This window comes from Ranitomeya imitator, chromosome 9 (genome assembly GCF_032444005.1).
Source record: "Ranitomeya imitator isolate aRanImi1 chromosome 9, aRanImi1.pri, whole genome shotgun sequence".
In the NCBI taxonomy this organism is placed as follows: Eukaryota; Metazoa; Chordata; class Amphibia; order Anura; family Dendrobatidae; genus Ranitomeya; species Ranitomeya imitator.
The window spans coordinates 157,297,744-157,318,153 of NC_091290.1; the positions used below are offsets into that span (position 1 = coordinate 157,297,744).

Below are 20,410 nucleotides of genomic sequence, written 5' to 3' on the forward strand. Positions count from 1 at the left end.
AGGAGAGCAGAGAGCAGCCATCACACACAGCTCTACAGGGAGAGCGGCCATCACACAGCTCTACCGGGAGAGCAGAGAGCAGCCATCACACACAGCTCTACAGGGAGACCAGAGAGCGGCCATCACACACAACTCTACAGGGAGAGCAGAGAGCGGCCATCACAGACAGCTCTACACAGAGAACAAAGCAGCCATCACACAGCTCTACAGGGAGAGCAGAGAGCGGCCATCACACACTGCTCTGCAGGGAGATGAGAGCAGAGAGCGGCTATCACACACAGCTCAGCAGTGAAATGAGAGCAGAGAGCGGCCATCACACACAGCTCTGCAGTGAGATGAGGAGAGCAGAGAGTGGTCATCACACACAGCTCTGCAGTAAGATGAGGAGAGCAAGGAGCGGCCATCACACACAGCTCTGCAGGGAGATGAGGAGAGCAGAGAGCGGCCATCACACACAGCTTTGCAAGGAGATGAGGAGAGCAGAGAGTGGTCATCACACACAGCTCTGCAGTAAGATGAGGAGAGCAGAGAGCGGTCATCACACACAGCTCTGCAGGGAGATGAGAGCAGAGAGCGGCCATCACACACAGCTTTGCAAGGAGATGAGGAGAGCAGAGAGCGGTCATCACACACAGCTCTGCAGTAAGATGAGGAGAGCAGAGAGCGGTCATCACACACAGCTCTGCAGGGAGATAAGAGCAGAGAGCGGCCATCACACACTGCTCTGCAGAGAGCGGTCATCACACACAGCTCTGCAGTAAGATGAGGAGAGCAGAGAGCGGTCATCACACACAGCTCTGCAGTAAGATGAGGATAGCAGAGAGCGGTCATCACACACGGCTCTGCAGGGAGATAAGAGCAGAGAGCGGTCATCACACACAGCTCTGCAGGGAGATGAGGAGAGCAGAGAGCGGCTGTGACGGGGTGTACGGCAGAGCAAGAAGGGACAACAGGCCGAGGGATGATTCAACAGATTTATTATCAAGAACGCTGGAACAACACATGCAGGTAGATCTACAGAGTCCACAATTAGTCCAGTGGAACAGGTTCGGGGGCACCTCCCGATAATCCTTGTGCCAGGTAACAAAGCAATAGTCCACAATTAGTCCAAGAGATCCCAAAACAATCTCACGAACGACTAGATATGTCCTCAGCTCAAGTTTCGCCCCGTTCGCTTCCACAGTCCTAGATGGGCGTGGGGTCTTGCCTCAGCTAAGAATCCCCACTCCTTCTCCTTCAAGGATCAACTCACATCTGATCTCAAAATAAGAATGGATTGTCTGAGCTCCTGGGATCCGCCCATGAAGGGGGGTAGGGGTTACACCTTCTATTCAATGGTTGGGTCCACCAGAAGACTCTAGACTGGTGGGCTCCAGGCAGTCTATGTAATATGTACATTTGACTAGCCACCTGCTGTGAGGAAGAATGGCTATTCCTCCACTAGTGATGTTGACAAAGCTTAATTACATTAGAGCTGAGGGCAGCAAGTATTGGGGGAAGGAGACATTGTTACAGGTGAACTCCCAGCCAAGAAAATACATAAATTACAGCTAATAGAAACCAGAGAACAGTTACATACATCAAATGGCATATTATTCAAATACAGGACTGGGCAAAAGTACATATCATGACAGCGGCCATCAGAGTATTAGCGTAACACACTAAACCACAGCTAGAAATGAGCAGCTTCTGTTCAGAGAAGGATTTATGCTGCTGATTTTCACCTCCATGGGTAAAATGAGTGATAAATCCGCAGATCATCCCTCATCTGTATCAGACCCTGTCACGATTCACACCGTGACCGTCACCCCTACTTCACGGGTCGGGGCTTATCTTAGTTATCCCTCCACTGCTACAATGTGACGAAAAACACACACAAGGCTATTGACCTCTTAGTTTACAGCAGGGGCTTATTCTAGGTATCCCACTGCTCTGCAATATACCACGAACTGCAGGGATTTATGTATATCCCGCTTACAGTTCCACTTAAAACTTGCAGCTCTCTGGCGCCCCCCTTACTCTCAGGTCAGATTAGGTACTGCACCCTGGGTAATTGGTCGCCCGACAGGCTGCCTGCAATGTACTGGCTATTGGGCACGCTGCAGCGACGCGATAAACTACTCCCACTCAGGCAGGAACAATAATTATCAACACCGCAGTCGCTACAGCCTCACCCAAAAGTCTGCACACGGTCGCTGCCACCAGCTTCGGTTAAATGGGTCCGAAGCTAACCCAACACAGTAGCGTAATTCCCTTCAGAATACTTAGGGTACTGTCACGATTCCCCTGACCGCTGTCACCAATGGGTCAGGATTCACACCGTGACCGTCACCCCTACGTCACGGATTGAGGTGACTTTAGGCCAACAGACGGCTATCACATGTGCAGGGGGGCTTATCTTAGTTATCCCTCCACTCCACGATGTGATGAAAAACCACACACAAGGCTATTGACCTCTTGCTTACAGCAGGGGCTTATTCTAGGTATCCCACTGCTTTTCTATATACCACGAACTGCAGGGATTTATGTATATCCCGCTTACAGTTCCGCTTGAACTTGCAGCTCTCTGGCGCCCCCCTTACTCAGGTCAGATTAGGTACTGCACCTAGGGTAATTAGTCGCCAGAAAGGCTGCCTGCTATGTACTGGCTATTGGGCACGCTGCAGCGAGGGCGATATAACTACTCCCGCTCAGGCAGGAACAATAATTATTAACGACGCCGTCGCTACAATGATTCCCAAAGGCCTGCACAAATGTATGCTGCCACCAGCTTCGATTAAACGGGTCCGAAGCTAACCCAAAACAGTAGCGTAATTCCCTTCAGAAGACTTAGGGTACATTTTAGAGCAGGAAGAATGAAAACTAGTAATTTATATATAAAGGTAATTATAAAAATAACAGGGATTAAATATGAAAGGTAAAACTCACATGTTCTCAGTTCATTTCAGGCAAAACCATGCTGGTAGGCGGAACCCCAAATGTCCCAGTGCATCAGGAGGTCTGGATAGAAACAGCTCCTTAAGTAAAAACTGCTGAAACCAGGCTGGGTTAAGTGTAAAGACTTATAAACTCCAGCCTCGTGACATCACTAAAGGGCTGGTTAGTTCTATTCACTGAGGTCAGAGATATTTACGTTCTCAGACCCTGGAGACAAAAGGAATTCCTGAGAGAAGGGAGGGACAACAGGTGGCTTTGAAAGGGGGTTTTACAGCTGCCATGTGTTTCAGGACCATGGTCAGAAGTGCAAAAATCCCTCAGCTATGGTTTTACATTATCGTGACATACATTTTCCTCACAGACCCGTAATCCGTTGTTCCCATGTTATTGCAGATACCATTAGAGACCCCGGTAAATCCTTTAGCACGGCGCCGTGTACCTAACACTTTCCACATTGCTGCAGGAAGACGGCGGCTGGATACAACCTGACCAGCCTATTCGTGGGCTCAGAGGGAACATTGGGGATTATAACCGAAGCCACGCTGCGCCTGTACGGCGTGCCAGAGGCCACTGCATGCGCAGTGTGCGCCTTCCCCAGCGTGCAGGCTGCGGTGGACAGCACGGTCCAGATCCTACAGAATGGAATCCCCATCGCCAGGATTGGTGAGTGATCTGCTTCCCCCTTAGGTTCGTTCTGGGGCCATGGAATGAGTCACCTTCTGGGCCTCAGCGTTCAGGGCTGTGGGTCTAGATGTTCACTCTCTGTAAGGGATCTCACAGGAAAAGGGGGGCGTCGACTTCGCTCACCTCGGGGGAGGGGAGATAACGATCCGGCAAGGATCGGCTCTCTGGCGCCACCACTTGCCTCAGGTCAGTCAGGGCAAATAGTCGTCGGAAAGGCTTCCCTTTTAGGCACGAGTTAATGAGGGGGGATATGTATTACCAGTCCAGAGTTCCTCACTAAAACAGTACGGTATTCTCCCACCAGTTCCTCATTTAAAATAAGCCCTGTCTGACAGCAGGTTTATATCGGGTCAGGAACCAACCCTGCGGTAGCGTATAATATGACCAACGGAGCGTGCGCACATGGGGATTCGTGGATCGAGATAAAAGAGCAACCCAAGATTAATTTTATATTTAATTGCCGAGGAGGTGCACTAGAAAATACAGCTATACATACAAGAGCAAATATTTACAGTCAGGAGTGTAGTACCATGATAGGGTATATAGATAGGTTGCAATTACTCTGTTATGTAGCTTGTGACCACAGGGAGGCGTCGATGGATCACAGGTCCAAATCTTAGTTACAGGCTTTCCGGGCTGCGTCAGCTAACGTATCCTCCGGCCATCAGAAAACCCAGTCCAAAAATGAGGAGCTGGCTTATACAGTGGGGCAAAAAAGTATTTAGTCAGTCAGCAATAGTGCAAGTTCCACCACTTAAAAAGATGAGAGGCGTCTGTAATTTACATCATAGGTAGACCTCAACTATGGGAGACAAACTGAGAAAAAAAATCCAGAAAATCACATTGTCTGTTTTTTTAACATTTTATTTGCATATTATGGTGGAAAATAAGTATTTCGTCAGAAACAAAATTTCATCTCAATACTTTGTAATATATCCTTTGTTGGCAATGACAGAGGTCACACGTTTTCTGTAAGTCTTCACAAGGTTGCCACACACTGTTGTTGGTATGTTGGCCCATTCCTCCATGCAGATCTCCTCTAGAGCAGTGATGTTTTTGGCTTTTCGCTTGGCAACAAGGACTTTCAACTCCCTCCAAAGGTTTTCTATAGGGTTGAGATCTGGAGACTGGCTAGGCCACTCCAGGACCTTGAAATGCTTCTTACGAAGCCACTCCTTCGTTGCCCTGGCGGTGTGCTTTGGATCATTGTCATGTTGAAAGACCCAGCCACGTTTCATCTTCAATGCCCTTGCTGATGGAAGGAGGTTTGCACTCAAAATCTCACGATACATGGCCCCATTCATTCTTTCATGTACCCGGATCAGTCGTCCTGGCCCCTTTGCAGAGAAACAGCCCCAAAGCATGATGTTTCCACCACCATGCTTTACAGTAGGTATGGTGTTTGATGGATGCAACTCAGTATTCTTTTTCCTCCAAACACGACAAGTTGTGTTTCTACCAAACAGTTCCAGTTTGGTTTCATCAGACCATAGGACATTCTCCCAAAACTCCTCTGGATCATCCAAATGCTCTCTAGCAAACTTCAGACGGGCCCGGACATGTAATGGCTTAAGCAGTGGGACACGTCTGGCACTGCAGGATCTGAGTCCATGGTGGCGTAGTGTGTTACTTATGGTAGGCCTTGTTACATTGGTCCCAGCTCTCTGCAGTTCATTCACTAGGTCCCCCCGCGTGGTTCTGGGATTTTTGCTCACCGTTCTTGTGATCATTCTGACCCCACGGGGTGGGATATTGCGTGGAGCCCCAGATTGAGGGAGATTATCAGTGGTCTTGTATGTCTTCCATTTTCTAATTATTGCTCCCACTGTTGATTTCTTCACTCCAAGCTGGTTGGCTATTGCAGATTCAGTTTTCCCAGCCTGGTGCAGGGCTACGATTTTGTTTCTGGTGTCCTTTGACAGCTCTTTGGTCTTCACCATAGTGGAGTTTGGAGTGTGACTGTTTGAGGGTGTGCACAGGTGTCTTTTTATACTGATAACAAGTTTAAACAGGTGCCATTACTACAGGTAATGAGTGGAGGAAAGAGGAGACTCTTAAAGAAGAAGTTACAGGTCTGTGAGAGCCAGAAATCTTGATTGTTTGTTTCTGACCAAATACTTATTTTCCACCATAATATGCAAATAAATTGTTAAAAAAAAACAGACAATGTGATTTTCTGGATTTTTTTTTCTCAGCTTGTCTCCCATAGTTGAGGTCTACCTATGATGTAAATTACAGACGCCTCTCATCTTTTTAAGTGGTGGAACTTGCACTATTGCTAACTGACTAAATACTTTTTTGCCTCACTGTATCTCCTAAGCTGCTACCTCACACATCTGCTCCCACCCCTGGATGGTGCAGCCTCTCTCCTCCCATGTCTGAGAATATGATTTTCTGCCTAGAACTGTGGCTGGCCCATAACTTTGCGCCCGAAGCTCTGAATTTTACCACTGGATTTTACCTGCGCATAGAGACTAAATATGACTGCCGTATGTAATTACTGCTAGCTATGCTTTATAACTCCATAATCCAGAGTGCTACAAGTGGCTAAATAATATGGGCACATGGGGAAAGGGACATCGATTCGGAATATGTGCTCTGCTAATCTTTAGAGATATTGCATTCTGTTATTATAGGTCATTTTCCAGATTCCATACCTCATAGCCTTGCTGTGCCATGTGCTTGGTCACACAGAGAAGTTCAGGTTGCTATAGCTGCAGAAGAGCTTGCACCCTTGAGTTAACAGCTTCAAAAGAGCTTGTCCTAGCTATTTTAATTAAAAGAAAACAGAGTCTGTTGATTCCCAAGGGTGGAGGCACATTTTAGGAGTGTAAGGAAATGTCCTGAATTTAAAATCCGAAATGGATTCTCCCTTGTCCCTCACACCCTCCATCTCCAAAGCCTGTGGACATGCGCACGAACAGGTCTGTAGCCACAGATCACACTGACCTTGGCATCCTACATCTGTGACCCTTCCACCTGCCTCCTATATTTGTGACCCTCCGCCTCCAACATCTGTGACCCTTCCCCTGTCTCCTACATATACGACTCCCGCCTCCTATGTGTGACCCCCCGCCTCCTATGTCTGTGACCCCCACCTCCTACGTCTGTGATCCTCCGCCTCCTACGTCTGTGACCCTCCGCCTCTTGTCTGTGACCCCCGCTTCTGTCTGTCACTCTTCGCTTCCTACGTGTATGACCCCCCCGCCTCCTACGTCTGTGACCCCCGCCTCCATCTGTGACCCTCCTCCTCCTATGTCTGTGACCCCCCCCCCTGTCTCCATCTGTGACTCTCCGCTCCTATGTCTGTGACCCTCCACCACCTATGTCTGTGACCTCTGCCTCCTACGTCTGTGACCCCCGGCTCCATCTGTCACACTTTGCCTCCTACGTGTGACCCTCTGCCTCCTACGTCTGTGACCCCCCGCCTCCTACGTCTGTGACCGTCCGCCTCCTACATCTGTGACCCCCCACCTCCTACGTCTCTAACCCTTCGCCTCTTATGTCTGTGAACCCCCCGCCTCCTAGGTCTGTGACCCTCCTACGTCTGTGACCCTCCACCTCGTACGTCTGTGACCCTCCACCTCGTACGTCTGTGACCCTTCGCCTCCTACATCTGTTACCCTCCACCTCCTACGTCTGTGACCCTCCACCTCGTACGTCTGTGACCCTCGGCCTCCTACGTCTGTGACCCTCCGCCTCCTACATCTGTGACCCTCCACCTCCTACGTCTGTGACCCTCGGCCTCCTACATCTGTGACCCCTCGCCTCCTACATCTGTGACCCCTCGCCTCCTACATCTGTGACCCCTCGCCTCCTACGTCTGTAACCCCCGCCTCTTATGTCTGTGAGCCCCCCGCCTCCTAGGTCTGTGAGCCTCCTCCTAGGTCTGTGAGCCTCCTCCTAGGTCTGTGAGCCTCCTCCTAGGTCTGTGAGCCTCCTCCTAGGTCTGTGAGCCTCCTCCTAGGTCTGTGAGCCTCCTCCTAGGTCTGTGAGCCTCCTCCTACGTCTGTGACCCTCCTCCTACGTCTGTGACCCTCCGCCTCGTACGTCTGTGACCCTACGTCTCCTACATCTGTGACCCTCCGCCTCCTACGTCTGTGATCGTCCGCCTCTTACGTCTGTGACCCTCCGCCTCCTATATCTGTGACCCTCCGCTTCCTACGTCTGTGACCCTCCGCCTCCTACATCTGTGACCCTCCTCCGCCTCTTACTAATGTGACCCTCCGCCTCATACGTCTGTCCGCAGAGTTCTTAGATGACGTCATGATTGATGCCTGCAATCGATTTAATGACCTGAGTTTTCCTACACTTCCCACTCTGTTTCTGGAGTTCCACGGTACCGAGTCCGGAGTAAAGGAGCAAGTGCAGCAGACAGGTAGGAATCGCACCTCTAATGTATCCACATGCTCCCCCTCACCCGCACCACAGGCACAGCTCCGTGCCCAACCTCAACTGCGCTGCAGACACGGCTCCATGCCCAACCTCGCCCACATTGTAGACACGACTCTGCGCCGAACCTCGCCCATACTGCAGACAGCGCTCCGCGCTGAACATCAGTTCTGTATTCCCCCTCACCCCTTATACAGCGTTGTACTTCCCCCTCAACCCTTATACAGTGCTGCTCTCCCTCTCGCCCCTCATACAGTGCTGCTCTCCCTCTCGCCCCTCATACAGTGCTGCTCTCCCTCTCGCCCCTCATACAGTGCTGCTCTCCCTCTCGCCCCTCATACAGTGCTGCTCTCCCTCTCGCCCCTCATACAGTGCTGCTCTCCCTCTCGCCCCTCATACAGTGCTGCTCTCCCTCTCGCCCCTCATACAGTGCTGCTCTCCCTCTCGCCCCTCATACAGTGCTGCTCTCCCTCTCGCCCCTTATACAGTGCTGCTCTCCCTCTCGCCCCTATACAGTGCTGCGTTCCCTCTCGCCCCTTATACAGTGCTGCGCTTCCCCTCGCCCCTTATACAGTGCTGCGCTTCCCCTCGCCCCTTATACAGTGCTGCTCTCCCTCTCGCCCCTCATACAGTGCTGCTCTCCCTCTCGCCCCTCATACAGTGCTGCTCTCCCTCTCGCCCCTCATACAGTGCTGCTCTCCCTCTCGCCCCTCATACAGTGCTGCTCTCCCTCTCACCCCTATACAGTGCTGCATTCCCCCTCGCCCCTATACAGTGCTGCGCTTCCCCTTGCCCCTTATACAGTGCTGCTCTTCTCCTTGCCTCTTATACAGTGCTGCGCTCCCCCTTGCCCCCTATACAGTGCTGCGCTCCCCCTTGCCCCCTATACAGTGCTGCGCTCCCCCTTGCCCCCTATACAGTGCTGCTCTCCCTCTCGCCCCTTATACAGTGCTGCTCTCCCTCTTGCCCCTTATACAGTGCTGCGCTCCCTCTCCCCCTTATACAGTGCTGCGCTTCCCCTCGCCCCTCATACAGTGCTACTCTCCCTCTCCCCTCATACAGTGCTACTCTCCCTCTCGCCCCTCATACAGTGCTACTCTCCCTCTCGCCCCTCATACAGTGCTACTCTCCCTCTCGCCCCTCATACAGTGCTACTCTCCCTCTCGCCCCTCATACAGTGCTGCTCTCCCCCTCGCCCCTATACAGTGCTGCGCTTCCTCTTGCCCCTTATACAGTGCTGCTCTTCTCCTTGCCTCTTATACAGTGCTGCGCTTCCCCTTGCCCCCTATACAGTGCTGCGCTCCCCCTTGCCCCTATACAGTGCTGCTCTTCACCTCGCGCCCTATACAGTGCTGCGCTCCCCATTGCCCCCTATACAGTGCTGCTCTTCCCCTCGCCCCCTATACAGTGCTGCGCTTCCCTCGCCCCTATTCAGTGTTGTGCTCCCCCTTGCCCCCTATACAGTGCTGCGTTCCCCCTTGCCCCCTATACAGTGCTGCGCTTCCCCTCGCCCCCTATACAGTGCTGCGCTTCCCCTCACCCCCTATACAGTGCTGCATTTACCCTCACCCCCTATACAGGGCTGCGTTCCCCCTCGCCCCCCATGCAGTGCTGCATTTACCCTCACCCCCTCAGTGCTTTGTTCCCCCTCGCCCCCTATACAGTGCTGCGTTCCCCCTCGCCCCTATACAGTGCTGCCCTTCCCCTTGCCCCCTATACAGTGCTGCCCTTCCCCTTGCTCCCTATACAGTGCTGCCCTTCCCCTTGCCCCCTATACAGTGCTGCCCTTCCCCTCGCCCCCTATGCAGTGCTGCATTTCCCTTCACCCCCCCAGTACTGTTCCCCCTCGCCCCCTATACAGTGCTGCGTTCCCCCTCGCCCCTATACAGTGCTGCCCTTCCCCTCGCCCCCTATACAGTGCTGCCCTTCCCCTTGCCCCCTATACAGTGCTGCCCTTCCCCTTGCCCCCTATACAGTGCTGCGTTTCCCCTCACCCCTATACACTGCTGCCCTTCCCCTTGCCCCCTATACAGTGCTGCATTTCCCCCTCGCCCCCTATACAGTGCTGCGCTCCCCCTTATACAGTTCTGCGCTCCTACCTCGCCCCCTATACAGTGCTGCGTTTCCCCTTGCCCCCTATACAGTGCTGTGTTTCCCCTCGCCCCCTATACAGTGCTGCGTTCCCCCTCGCCCCCTATACAGTGCTGCACTTCCCCTCGCCCCCTATACAGTGCTGCACTTCCCCCTCGCCCCCTATACAGTGCTGCGTTCCCCCTCGCCCCTTATACAGTGCTGCGTTCCCCCTCGCCCCTATACAGTGCTGCGTTCCCCCTCGCCCCCTATACAGTGCTGCGTTCTCCCTCGCCCCTATACAGTGCTGCGTTCCCCCTCGCCCCCTATACAGTGCTGCGTTCCCCCTCGCCCCCTATACAGTGCTGCGTTCCCCCTCGCCCCCTATACAGTGCTGCGTTCCTCCCTCGCCCCCTATACAGTGCTGCGTTTCCCCTCGCCCCCTATACAGTGCTGCGTTCCCCCTCGCCCCCTATACAGTGCTGCATTCCCCCTCGCCCCCTATACAGTGCTGCGTTCCTCCCTCGCCCCCTATACAGTGCTGCGTTTCCCCTCGCCCCCTATACAGTGCTGCGTTCCCCCTCGCCCCCTATACAGTGCTGCGTTTCTCCCTCGCCCCCTATACAGTGCTGCGTTCCCCCTCGCCCCTATACAGTGCTGCACTTCCCCTCGCCCCCTATACAGTGCTGCACTTCCCCCTCGCCCCCTATACAGTGCTGCGTTCCCCCTCGCCCCCTATACAGTGCTGCGTTCCCCCTCGCCCCCTATACAGTGCTGCGTTTCCCCTCGCCCCCTATACAGTGCTGCGTTTCTCCCTCGCCCCCTATACAGTGCTGCGTTCCCCCTCGCCCCCTATACAGTGCTGCACTTCCCCTCGCCCCCTATACAGTGCTGCACTTCCCCCTCGCCCCCTATACAGTGCTGCGTTCCCCCTCGCCCCCTATACAGTGCTGCGTTCCCCCTCGCCCCCTATACAGTGCTGCATTTCCCCTCGCCCCCTATACAGTGCTGCGTTCCCCCTCGCCCCCTATACAGTGCTGCGTTCCCCCTCGCCCCCTATACAGTGCTGCGTTCCTCCCTCGCCCCCTATACAGTGCTGCGTTTCCCCTCGCCCCCTATACAGTGCTGCGTTTCCCCTCGCCCCCTATACAGTGCTGCGTTCCCCCTCGCCCCCTATACAGTGCTGCGTTTCTCCCTCGCCCCCTATACAGTGCTGCACTTCCCCTCGCCCCCTATACAGTGGTGCGTTCCCCCTCGCCCCCTATACAGTGCTGCACTTCCCCTCGCCCCCTATACAGTGCTGCACTTCCCCCTCGCCCCCTATACAGTGCTGCGTTCCCCCTCGCCCCCTATACAGTGCTGCGTTCCCCCTCGCCCCCTATACAGTGCTGCGTTTCTCCCTCGCCCCCTATACAGTGCTGCGTTCCCCCTCGCCCCCTATACAGTGCTGCGTTCCCCCTCGCCCCCTATACAGTGCTGTGTTTCTCCCTCGCCCCCTATACAGTGCTGCGTTCCCCCTCGCCCCCTATACAGTGCTGCGTTCCCCCTCGCCCCCTATACAGTGCTGCGTTTCTCCCTCGCCCCCTATACAGTGCTGCGTTCCCCCTCGCCCCCTATACAGTGCTGCGCTTCCCCTCGCCCTCTATACAGTGCTGCGTTTCTCCCTCGCCCCCTATACAGTGCTGCGTTTCCCCTCGCCCCCTATACAGTGCTGCGCTTCCCTCGCCCCTATTCAGTGTTGTGCTCCCCCTTGCCCCCTATACAGTGCTGCGTTCCCCCTTGCCCCCTATACAGTGCTGCGCTTCCCCTCGCCCCCTATACAGTGCTGCGCTTCCCCTCACCCCCTATACAGTGCTGCATTTACCCTCACCCCCTATACAGGGCTGCGTTCCCCCTCGCCCCCCATGCAGTGCTGCATTTACCCTCACCCCCTCAGTGCTTTGTTCCCCCTCGCCCCCTATACAGTGCTGCGTTCCCCCTCGCCCCTATACAGTGCTGCCCTTCCCCTTGCCCCCTATACAGTGCTGCCCTTCCCCTTGCTCCCTATACAGTGCTGCCCTTCCCCTTGCCCCCTATACAGTGCTGCCCTTCCCCTCGCCCCCTATGCAGTGCTGCATTTCCCTTCACCCCCCCAGTACTGTTCCCCCTCGCCCCCTATACAGTGCTGCGTTCCCCCTCGCCCCTATACAGTGCTGCCCTTCCCCTCGCCCCCTATACAGTGCTGCCCTTCCCCTTGCCCCCTATACAGTGCTGCCCTTCCCCTTGCCCCCTATACAGTGCTGCGTTTCCCCTCACCCCTATACACTGCTGCCCTTCCCCTTGCCCCCTATACAGTGCTGCATTTCCCCCTCGCCCCCTATACAGTGCTGCGCTCCCCCTTATACAGTTCTGCGCTCCTACCTCGCCCCCTATACAGTGCTGCGTTTCCCCTTGCCCCCTATACAGTGCTGTGTTTCCCCTCGCCCCCTATACAGTGCTGCGTTCCCCCTCGCCCCCTATACAGTGCTGCACTTCCCCTCGCCCCCTATACAGTGCTGCACTTCCCCCTCGCCCCCTATACAGTGCTGCGTTCCCCCTCGCCCCTTATACAGTGCTGCGTTCCCCCTCGCCCCTATACAGTGCTGCGTTCCCCCTCGCCCCCTATACAGTGCTGCGTTCTCCCTCGCCCCTATACAGTGCTGCGTTCCCCCTCGCCCCCTATACAGTGCTGCGTTCCCCCTCGCCCCCTATACAGTGCTGCGTTCCCCCTCGCCCCCTATACAGTGCTGCGTTCCTCCCTCGCCCCCTATACAGTGCTGCGTTTCCCCTCGCCCCCTATACAGTGCTGCGTTCCCCCTCGCCCCCTATACAGTGCTGCATTCCCCCTCGCCCCCTATACAGTGCTGCGTTCCTCCCTCGCCCCCTATACAGTGCTGCGTTTCCCCTCGCCCCCTATACAGTGCTGCGTTCCCCCTCGCCCCCTATACAGTGCTGCGTTTCTCCCTCGCCCCCTATACAGTGCTGCGTTCCCCCTCGCCCCTATACAGTGCTGCACTTCCCCTCGCCCCCTATACAGTGCTGCACTTCCCCCTCGCCCCCTATACAGTGCTGCGTTCCCCCTCGCCCCCTATACAGTGCTGCGTTCCCCCTCGCCCCCTATACAGTGCTGCGTTTCCCCTCGCCCCCTATACAGTGCTGCGTTTCTCCCTCGCCCCCTATACAGTGCTGCGTTCCCCCTCGCCCCCTATACAGTGCTGCACTTCCCCTCGCCCCCTATACAGTGCTGCACTTCCCCCTCGCCCCCTATACAGTGCTGCGTTCCCCCTCGCCCCCTATACAGTGCTGCGTTCCCCCTCGCCCCCTATACAGTGCTGCATTTCCCCTCGCCCCCTATACAGTGCTGCGTTCCCCCTCGCCCCCTATACAGTGCTGCGTTCCCCCTCGCCCCCTATACAGTGCTGCGTTCCTCCCTCGCCCCCTATACAGTGCTGCGTTTCCCCTCGCCCCCTATACAGTGCTGCGTTTCCCCTCGCCCCCTATACAGTGCTGCGTTCCCCCTCGCCCCCTATACAGTGCTGCGTTTCTCCCTCGCCCCCTATACAGTGCTGCACTTCCCCTCGCCCCCTATACAGTGCTGCGTTCCCCCTCGCCCCCTATACAGTGCTGCACTTCCCCTCGCCCCCTATACAGTGCTGCACTTCCCCCTCGCCCCCTATACAGTGCTGCGTTCCCCCTCGCCCCCTATACAGTGCTGCGTTCCCCCTCGCCCCCTATACAGTGCTGCGTTTCTCCCTCGCCCCCTATACAGTGCTGCGTTCCCCCTCGCCCCCTATACAGTGCTGCGTTCCCCCTCGCCCCCTATACAGTGCTGCGTTTCTCCCTCGCCCCCTATACAGTGCTGCGTTCCCCCTCGCCCCCTATACAGTGCTGCGTTCCCCCTCGCCCCCTATACAGTGCTGCGTTTCTCCCTCGCCCCCTATACAGTGCTGCGTTCCCCCTCGCCCCCTATACAGTGCTGCGCTTCCCCTCGCCCTCTATACAGTGCTGCGTTTCTCCCTCGCCCCCTATACAGTGCTGCGTTTCCCCTCGCCCCCTATACAGTGCTGCGTTTCCCCTCACCCCCTCAGTGCTGTGTTCCTTTACAGAGGATATAACCCGACAGAACGGAGGATCAGACTTTACTTGGGCGAGAGACCAGAAGGAGAGTAACAAGCTGTGGACTGCTCGACACAATGCATTGTACGCCGCGCTGGCTCTGCGTCCGGGGTGCAGGGTGAGTTTTTTCAAGCTTGTATATAATACCGTACGTGCACCTTCATGTTACTGCCGGGGTCATCGCACCCATAGTGTCCTGAGGGACGGACATTTCTAGTTTTTCTTTTTTTTTTTTGTTTTAGGGATATTCAACTGATGTGTGTGTTCCTGTATCCAAACTGCCCCAAATTATAGTGGATACCAAGGAAGACCTTCTGACATCTCGCCTCACAGGTACATCATGCAGGCACATCCCATGGCCATCACACATCATATAACATACACACGTCACACACATACAATGCAGGCGGATCCCCTCATATATAATAACAGCATAAAATAAGTCTATCACCCAGCAAATATCATACAGTGGCAAAACAAATCATACACAACATGGCATGCCGGGAAGATAATGAGGTGGTGCAGTATGATGGAGGCATGTTGTGGGGAGGATAGTGTGGAGGGTGCAGCATGGTGGAGGCATGTTGTGGGGAGGATAGTGTGGAGGGTGCAGCATGGTGGAGGCATATTGTGGGGAGGATAGTGTGGAGGGTGCAGCATGGTGGAGGCATGTTGTGGGGAGGATAGTGTGGAGGGTGCAGCATGGTGGAGGCATGTTGTGGGGAGGATAGTGTGGAGGGTGCAGCATGGTGGAGGCATGTTGTGGGGAGGATAGTGTGGAGGGTGCAGCATGGTGGAGGCATGTTGTGGGGAGGATAGTGTGGAGGGTGCAGTATGATGGAGGCATGTTGTGGGGAGGATAGTGTGGAGGGTGCAGCATGGTGGAGGCATATTGTGGGGAGGATAGTGTGGAGGGTGGAGCATGGTGGAGGCATGTGGGGAGAATAGTGTGGAGGGTGCAGCATGGTGGAGGCATGTTGTGGGGAGGATAGTGTGGAGGGTGCAGCATGGTGGAGGCATGTTGTGGGGAGGATAATGTGGAGGGTGCAGCATGGTGGAGGCATGTTGTGGGGAGGATAGTGTGGAGGGTGCAGCATGGTGGAGGCATGTTGTGGGGAGGATAGTGTGGAGGGTGCAGCATGGTGGAGGCATGTTGTGGGGAGGATAATGTGGAGGGTGCAGCATGGTGGAGGCATGTTGTGGGGAGGATAGTGTGGAGGGTGCAGCATGGTGGAGGCATGTTGTGGGGAGGATAGTGTGAAGGGTGCAGCATGGTGGAGGCATGTTGTGGAGAGGATAGTGTGGAGGGTGCAGCATGGTGGAGGCATGTTGTGGGGAGGATAATGTGGAGGGTGCAGCATGGTGGAGGCATGTTGTGGGGAGGATAGTGTGGAGGGTGCAGCATGGTGGAGGCATGTTGTGGGGAGGATAGTGTGGAGGGTGCAGCATGGTGGAGGCATGTTGTGGGGAGGATAATGTGGAGGGTGCAGCATGGTGGAGGCATGTTGTGGGGAGGATAATGTGGAGGGTGCAGCATGGTGGAGGCATGTTGTGGGGAGGATAGTGTGAAGGGTGCAGCATGATGGAGGCATGTTGTGGGGAGGATAGTGTGGAGGGTGCAGCATGGTGGAGGCATGTTGTGGGGAGGATAGTGTGGAGGGTGCAGCATGGTGGAGGCATGTTGTGGAGAGGATAGTGTGGAGGGTGCAGCATGGTGGAGGCATGTTGTGGGGAGGATAGTGTGGAGGGTGCAGCATGGTGGAGGCATGTTGTGGGGAGGATAGTGTGGAGGGTGCAGCATGATGGAGGCATGTTGTGGGGAGGATAGTGTGGAGGGTGCAGCATGATGGAGGCATGTTGTGGAGAGGATAGTGTGGAGGGTGCAGCATGATGGAGGCATGTTGTGGGGAGGATAGTGTGGAGGGTGGAGCATGGTGGAGGCATGTTGTGGGGAGGATAGTGTGAAGGGTGCAGCATGATGGAGGCATGTTGTGGGGAGGATAGTGTGGAGGGTGCAGCATGGTGGAGGCATGTTGTGGGGAGGATAATGTGGAGGGTGCAGCATGGTGGAGGCATGTTGTGGGGAGGATAGTGTGAAGGGTGCAGCATGATGGAGGCTGTTGTGGGGAGGATAGTGTGGAGGGTGCAGCATGGTGGAGGCATGTTGTGGAGAGGATAGTGTGGAGGGTGCAGCATGGTGGAGGCATGTTGTGGGGAGGATAGTGTGGAGGGTGCAGCATGATGGAGGCATGTTGTGGGGAGGATAGTGTGGAGGGTGGAGCATGGTGGAGGCATGTTGTGGGGAGGATAGTGTGAAGGGTGCAGCATGATGGAGGCATGTTGTGGGGAGGATAGTGTGGAGGGTGCAGCATGGTGGAGGCATGTTGTGGGGAGGATAATGTGGAGGGTGCAGCATGGTGGAGGCATGTTGTGGGGAGGATAGTGTGAAGGGTGCAGCATGATGGAGGCATGTTGTGGGGAGGATAGTGTGGAGGGTGCAGCATGGTGGAGGCATGTTGTGGAGAGGATAGTGTGGAGGGTGCAGCATGGTGGAGGCATGTTGTGGGGAGGATAGTGTGGAGGGTGCAGCATGGTGGAGGCATGTTGTGGGGAGGATAGTGTGGAGGGTGCAGTATGATGGAGGCATGTTGTGGGGAGGATAGTGTGGAGGGTGCAGCATGATGGAGGCATGTTGTGGAGAGGATAGTGTGGAGGGTGCAGCATGATGGAGGCATGTGGGGAGGATAGTGTGGAGGGTGGAGCATGGTGGAGGCATGTGGGGAGGATAGTGTGGAGGGTGGAGCATGGTGGAGGCATGTTGTGGGGAGGATAGTGTGGAGGGTGCAGCATGGTGGAGGCATGTGGGGAGAATAGTGTGGAGGGTGCAGCATGGTGGAGGCATGTTGTGGGGAGAATAGTGTGGAGGGTGGAGCATGGTGGAGGCATGTTGTGGGGAGAATAGTGTGGAGAGTGCAGCATGGTGGAGGCATGTTGTGGGGAGGATAGTGTGGAGGGTGCAGCATGGTGGAGGCATGTTGTGGGGAGGATAGTGTGGAGGGTGCAGTATGGTGGGGGCATGTGGGGAGGATAGTGTGGAGGGTGCAGCATGGTGGAGGCATGTTGTGGAGAGGATAGTGTGGAGGGTGCAGCATGGTGGAGGCATGTTGTGGGGAGGATAGTGTGGAGGGTGCAGCATGGTGGAGGCATGTTGTGGAGAGGATAGTGTGGAGGGTGCAGCATGGTGGAGGCATGTTGTGGGGAGGATAGTGTGGAGGGTGCAGCATGGTGGAGGCATGTTGTGGGGAGGATAGTGTGGAGGGTGCAGCATGGTGGAGGCATATTGTGGAGAGGATAGTGTGGAGGGTGCAGCATGGTGGAGGCATGTTGTGGGGAGGATAGTGTGGAGGGTGCAGTATGGTGGAGGCATGTTGTGGAGAGGATAGTGTGGAGGGTGCAGCATGGTGGAGGCATGTTGTGGGGAGGATAGTGTGGAGGGTGCAGCATGGTGGAGGCATGTAGGGAGAATAGTGTGGAGGGTGGAGCATGGTGGAGGCATGTTGTGGGGAGAATAGTGTGGAGGGTGGAGCATGGTGGAGGCATGTTGTGGGGAGAATAGTGTGGAGGGTGCAGCATGGTGGAGGCATGTTGTGGGGAGGATAGTGTGGAGGGTGCAGCATGGTGGAGGCATGTTGTGGGGAGGATAGTGTGGAGGGTGCAGCATGGTGGAGGCATGTTGTGGGGAGGATAGTGTGGAGGGTGCAGCATGGTGGAGGCATGTTGTGGGGAGGATAGTGTGGAGGGTGCAGTATGGTGGAGGCATGTTGTGGGGAGGATAGTGTGGAGGGTGCAGCATGGTGGAGGCATATTGTGGAGAGGATAGTGTGGAGGGTGCAGCATGGTGGAGGCATGTTGTGGGGAGGATAGTGTGGAGGGTGCAGTATGGTGGAGGCATGTTGTGGAGAGGATAGTGTGGAGGGTGCAGCATGGTGGAGGCATGTTGTGGGGAGGATAGTGTGGAGGGTGCAGCATGATGGAGGCATGTAGGGAGAATAGTGTGGAGGGTGGAGCATGGTGGAGGCATGTTGTGGGGAGAATAGTGTGGAGGGTGGAGCATGGTGGAGGCATGTTGTGGGGAGAATAGTGTGGAGGGTGCAGCATGGTGGAGGCATGTTGTGGGGAGGATAGTGTGGAGGGTGGAGCATGGTGGAGGCATGTTGTGGGGAGGATAGTGTGGAGGGTGGAGCATGGTGGAGGCATGTTGTGGGGAGGATAGTGTGGAGATATGTGGTGAGGAGGATAGTTATGTTAAAGGGCCTCTGTCAGCACAGGATGACTGTTCACCCCGAGTACAGGCGCTTGAGCCATTATTGCACCAGTCATTTATCTGCACCTTCCCACCTGCTTTTTTCCCCTTATCTCCACCACCCTCTCCTTTGATAGATGGACACCAAGTAGGTGGGAAGGCGTATATAAATGATTGGCCGCCATGATGCGCCTGCATAGGGTGTAGCTATCCTATGCTGACAGAGGCCCTTTAACAGGAGTGTGAAATGTGATTGTCCAATACATCGATATATGTCGTGAGTTTCATACTATACTGTGCAGGTCCTATAGCTGGACATGTGGGGGATGGGAACTTCCATTGCATCATGGTGCTGGACCTGAGTGACAAGCAAGAAGTGAGGAAAGTGAAGGAATTCACGGATCGTCTGGCCAGGTAATTCTCCCTCTACAATGTTCTGGCAACCCCCCAGAAAAACACCAATCCCATAAGTGACCGAGTGTCAAAAACGTCCAAATTTTCCAAAATAACACCTCTTGTCAATGAACATTCCTCCTTGTTTCCCCCACAGACTATGTTTTTAGGGTCTCCTTAGTACTACACCGATAGGATCCTGAAATCATGAGCTGTTGGTGGATCCTGAACCTTTGAGCTGTTGGTGGCTCCTGAGGACCCTGCTTCACACCTCGAGGCTTAGGACCTGATCTAATGTGGATCCCCACATTGGTGGTGGTCAATAGCTGCTGTCACCTAGTGGAAATGGGCCTTATATCCCAAAAACATGGCTGATAAAACAGCGGACACTTCTGCAGAAGCAGGGCTGTGTCCATTTTGTTGGAATCAGAATAAAATGGAGCGCATCCTATCATGTATAACACACTGGGTGCTGTAGTGCAATGCAGGATGTTCTGAATTTTTTTTATAAGAATTTGGTTAAGTTCTGAAATGTCCTATAGATTTCTGTTCTGCTCCTGATCTGAGGATCTTAGCTGTTAGTGGAGATAAATCTGTGCTGCACTTTATGCACATGCTCAGTAGTGACCGGAGCTGTGGAGTCAGGAGTTATAAAATGTCTTATAAATGTCTATTCTGCTCCTGATCTCAGGATCTCTGCGGTTAGTGGGGATGAATCTGTGCTGCACTTTATGCACATGCTCAGTAGTGACCACAGCTGTGGAGTCAGGCGTTATAAAATGACCTATAAATGTCTATTCTGCTCCTGATCTCAGGATCTCTGCTGTTAGTGGAGATGAATCTGTGCTGCACTTTATGCACATGCTCAGTAGTGACCGGAGCTCTGGAGTCAGGCGTTATAAAATGTCCTATAAATGTCTGCTCTGCTCCTGATCTCAGGATCTTGGCTGTTAGTGGGGATGAATCTGTGCTGCACTTTATACACATGCTCAGTAGTGACCACAGCTGTGGAGTCAGGCGTTATAAAATGACCTATAAATGTCTATTCTGCTCCTGATCTCAGGATCTCTGCTGTTAGTGGAGATGAATCTGTGCTGCATTTTTCAGACATGCTCAGTAGTGACCACAGCTGTGGAGTCAGGAGTTATAAAATGTCCTATAAATGTCTGCTCTGCTCCTGATCTCAGGATCTTGGCTGTTAGTGGAGATGAATCTGTGCTGCACTTTATGCACATGCTCAGTAGTGACCACGGATGTGGAGTCAGGAGTTATAAAATGTCCTATACATGTTTGCTCTGCTCCTGATCTCAGGATCTTGGCTGTTAGTGGAGATGAATCTGTGCTGCACTTTATGCACATGCTCAGTAGTGACCACGGCTGTGGAGTCAGGAGTTCTGAAATATATAAATGTCAGTTCTGCTCCTGATCTCAGGATCTTGGCTGTTAGTGGAGATGAATCTGTGCTGCACTTTATGCACATGCTCAGTAGTGACCACA

At 54.5% G+C, this 20,410-nt stretch overlaps 1 protein-coding gene across 3 annotated transcripts in view; it reads left to right on the forward strand.

Annotated features, from left to right (window-relative positions):
• Positions 1–20,410, forward strand: part of LDHD (lactate dehydrogenase D) — a 100,153-nt gene that overhangs the window by 73,701 nt on the left and 6,042 nt on the right. For all 3 annotated transcript variants that reach the window (XM_069739651.1, XM_069739652.1, XM_069739653.1), the window contains 5 exons: positions 3,401–3,600; positions 7,871–7,999; positions 14,208–14,335; positions 14,460–14,550; positions 18,823–18,934. In XM_069739651.1, coding sequence (XP_069595752.1) covers positions 3,401–3,600; positions 7,871–7,999; positions 14,208–14,335; positions 14,460–14,550; positions 18,823–18,934 — 660 coding nt within the window. The remainder of the gene's footprint in view (positions 1–3,400; positions 3,601–7,870; positions 8,000–14,207; positions 14,336–14,459; positions 14,551–18,822; positions 18,935–20,410) is intronic.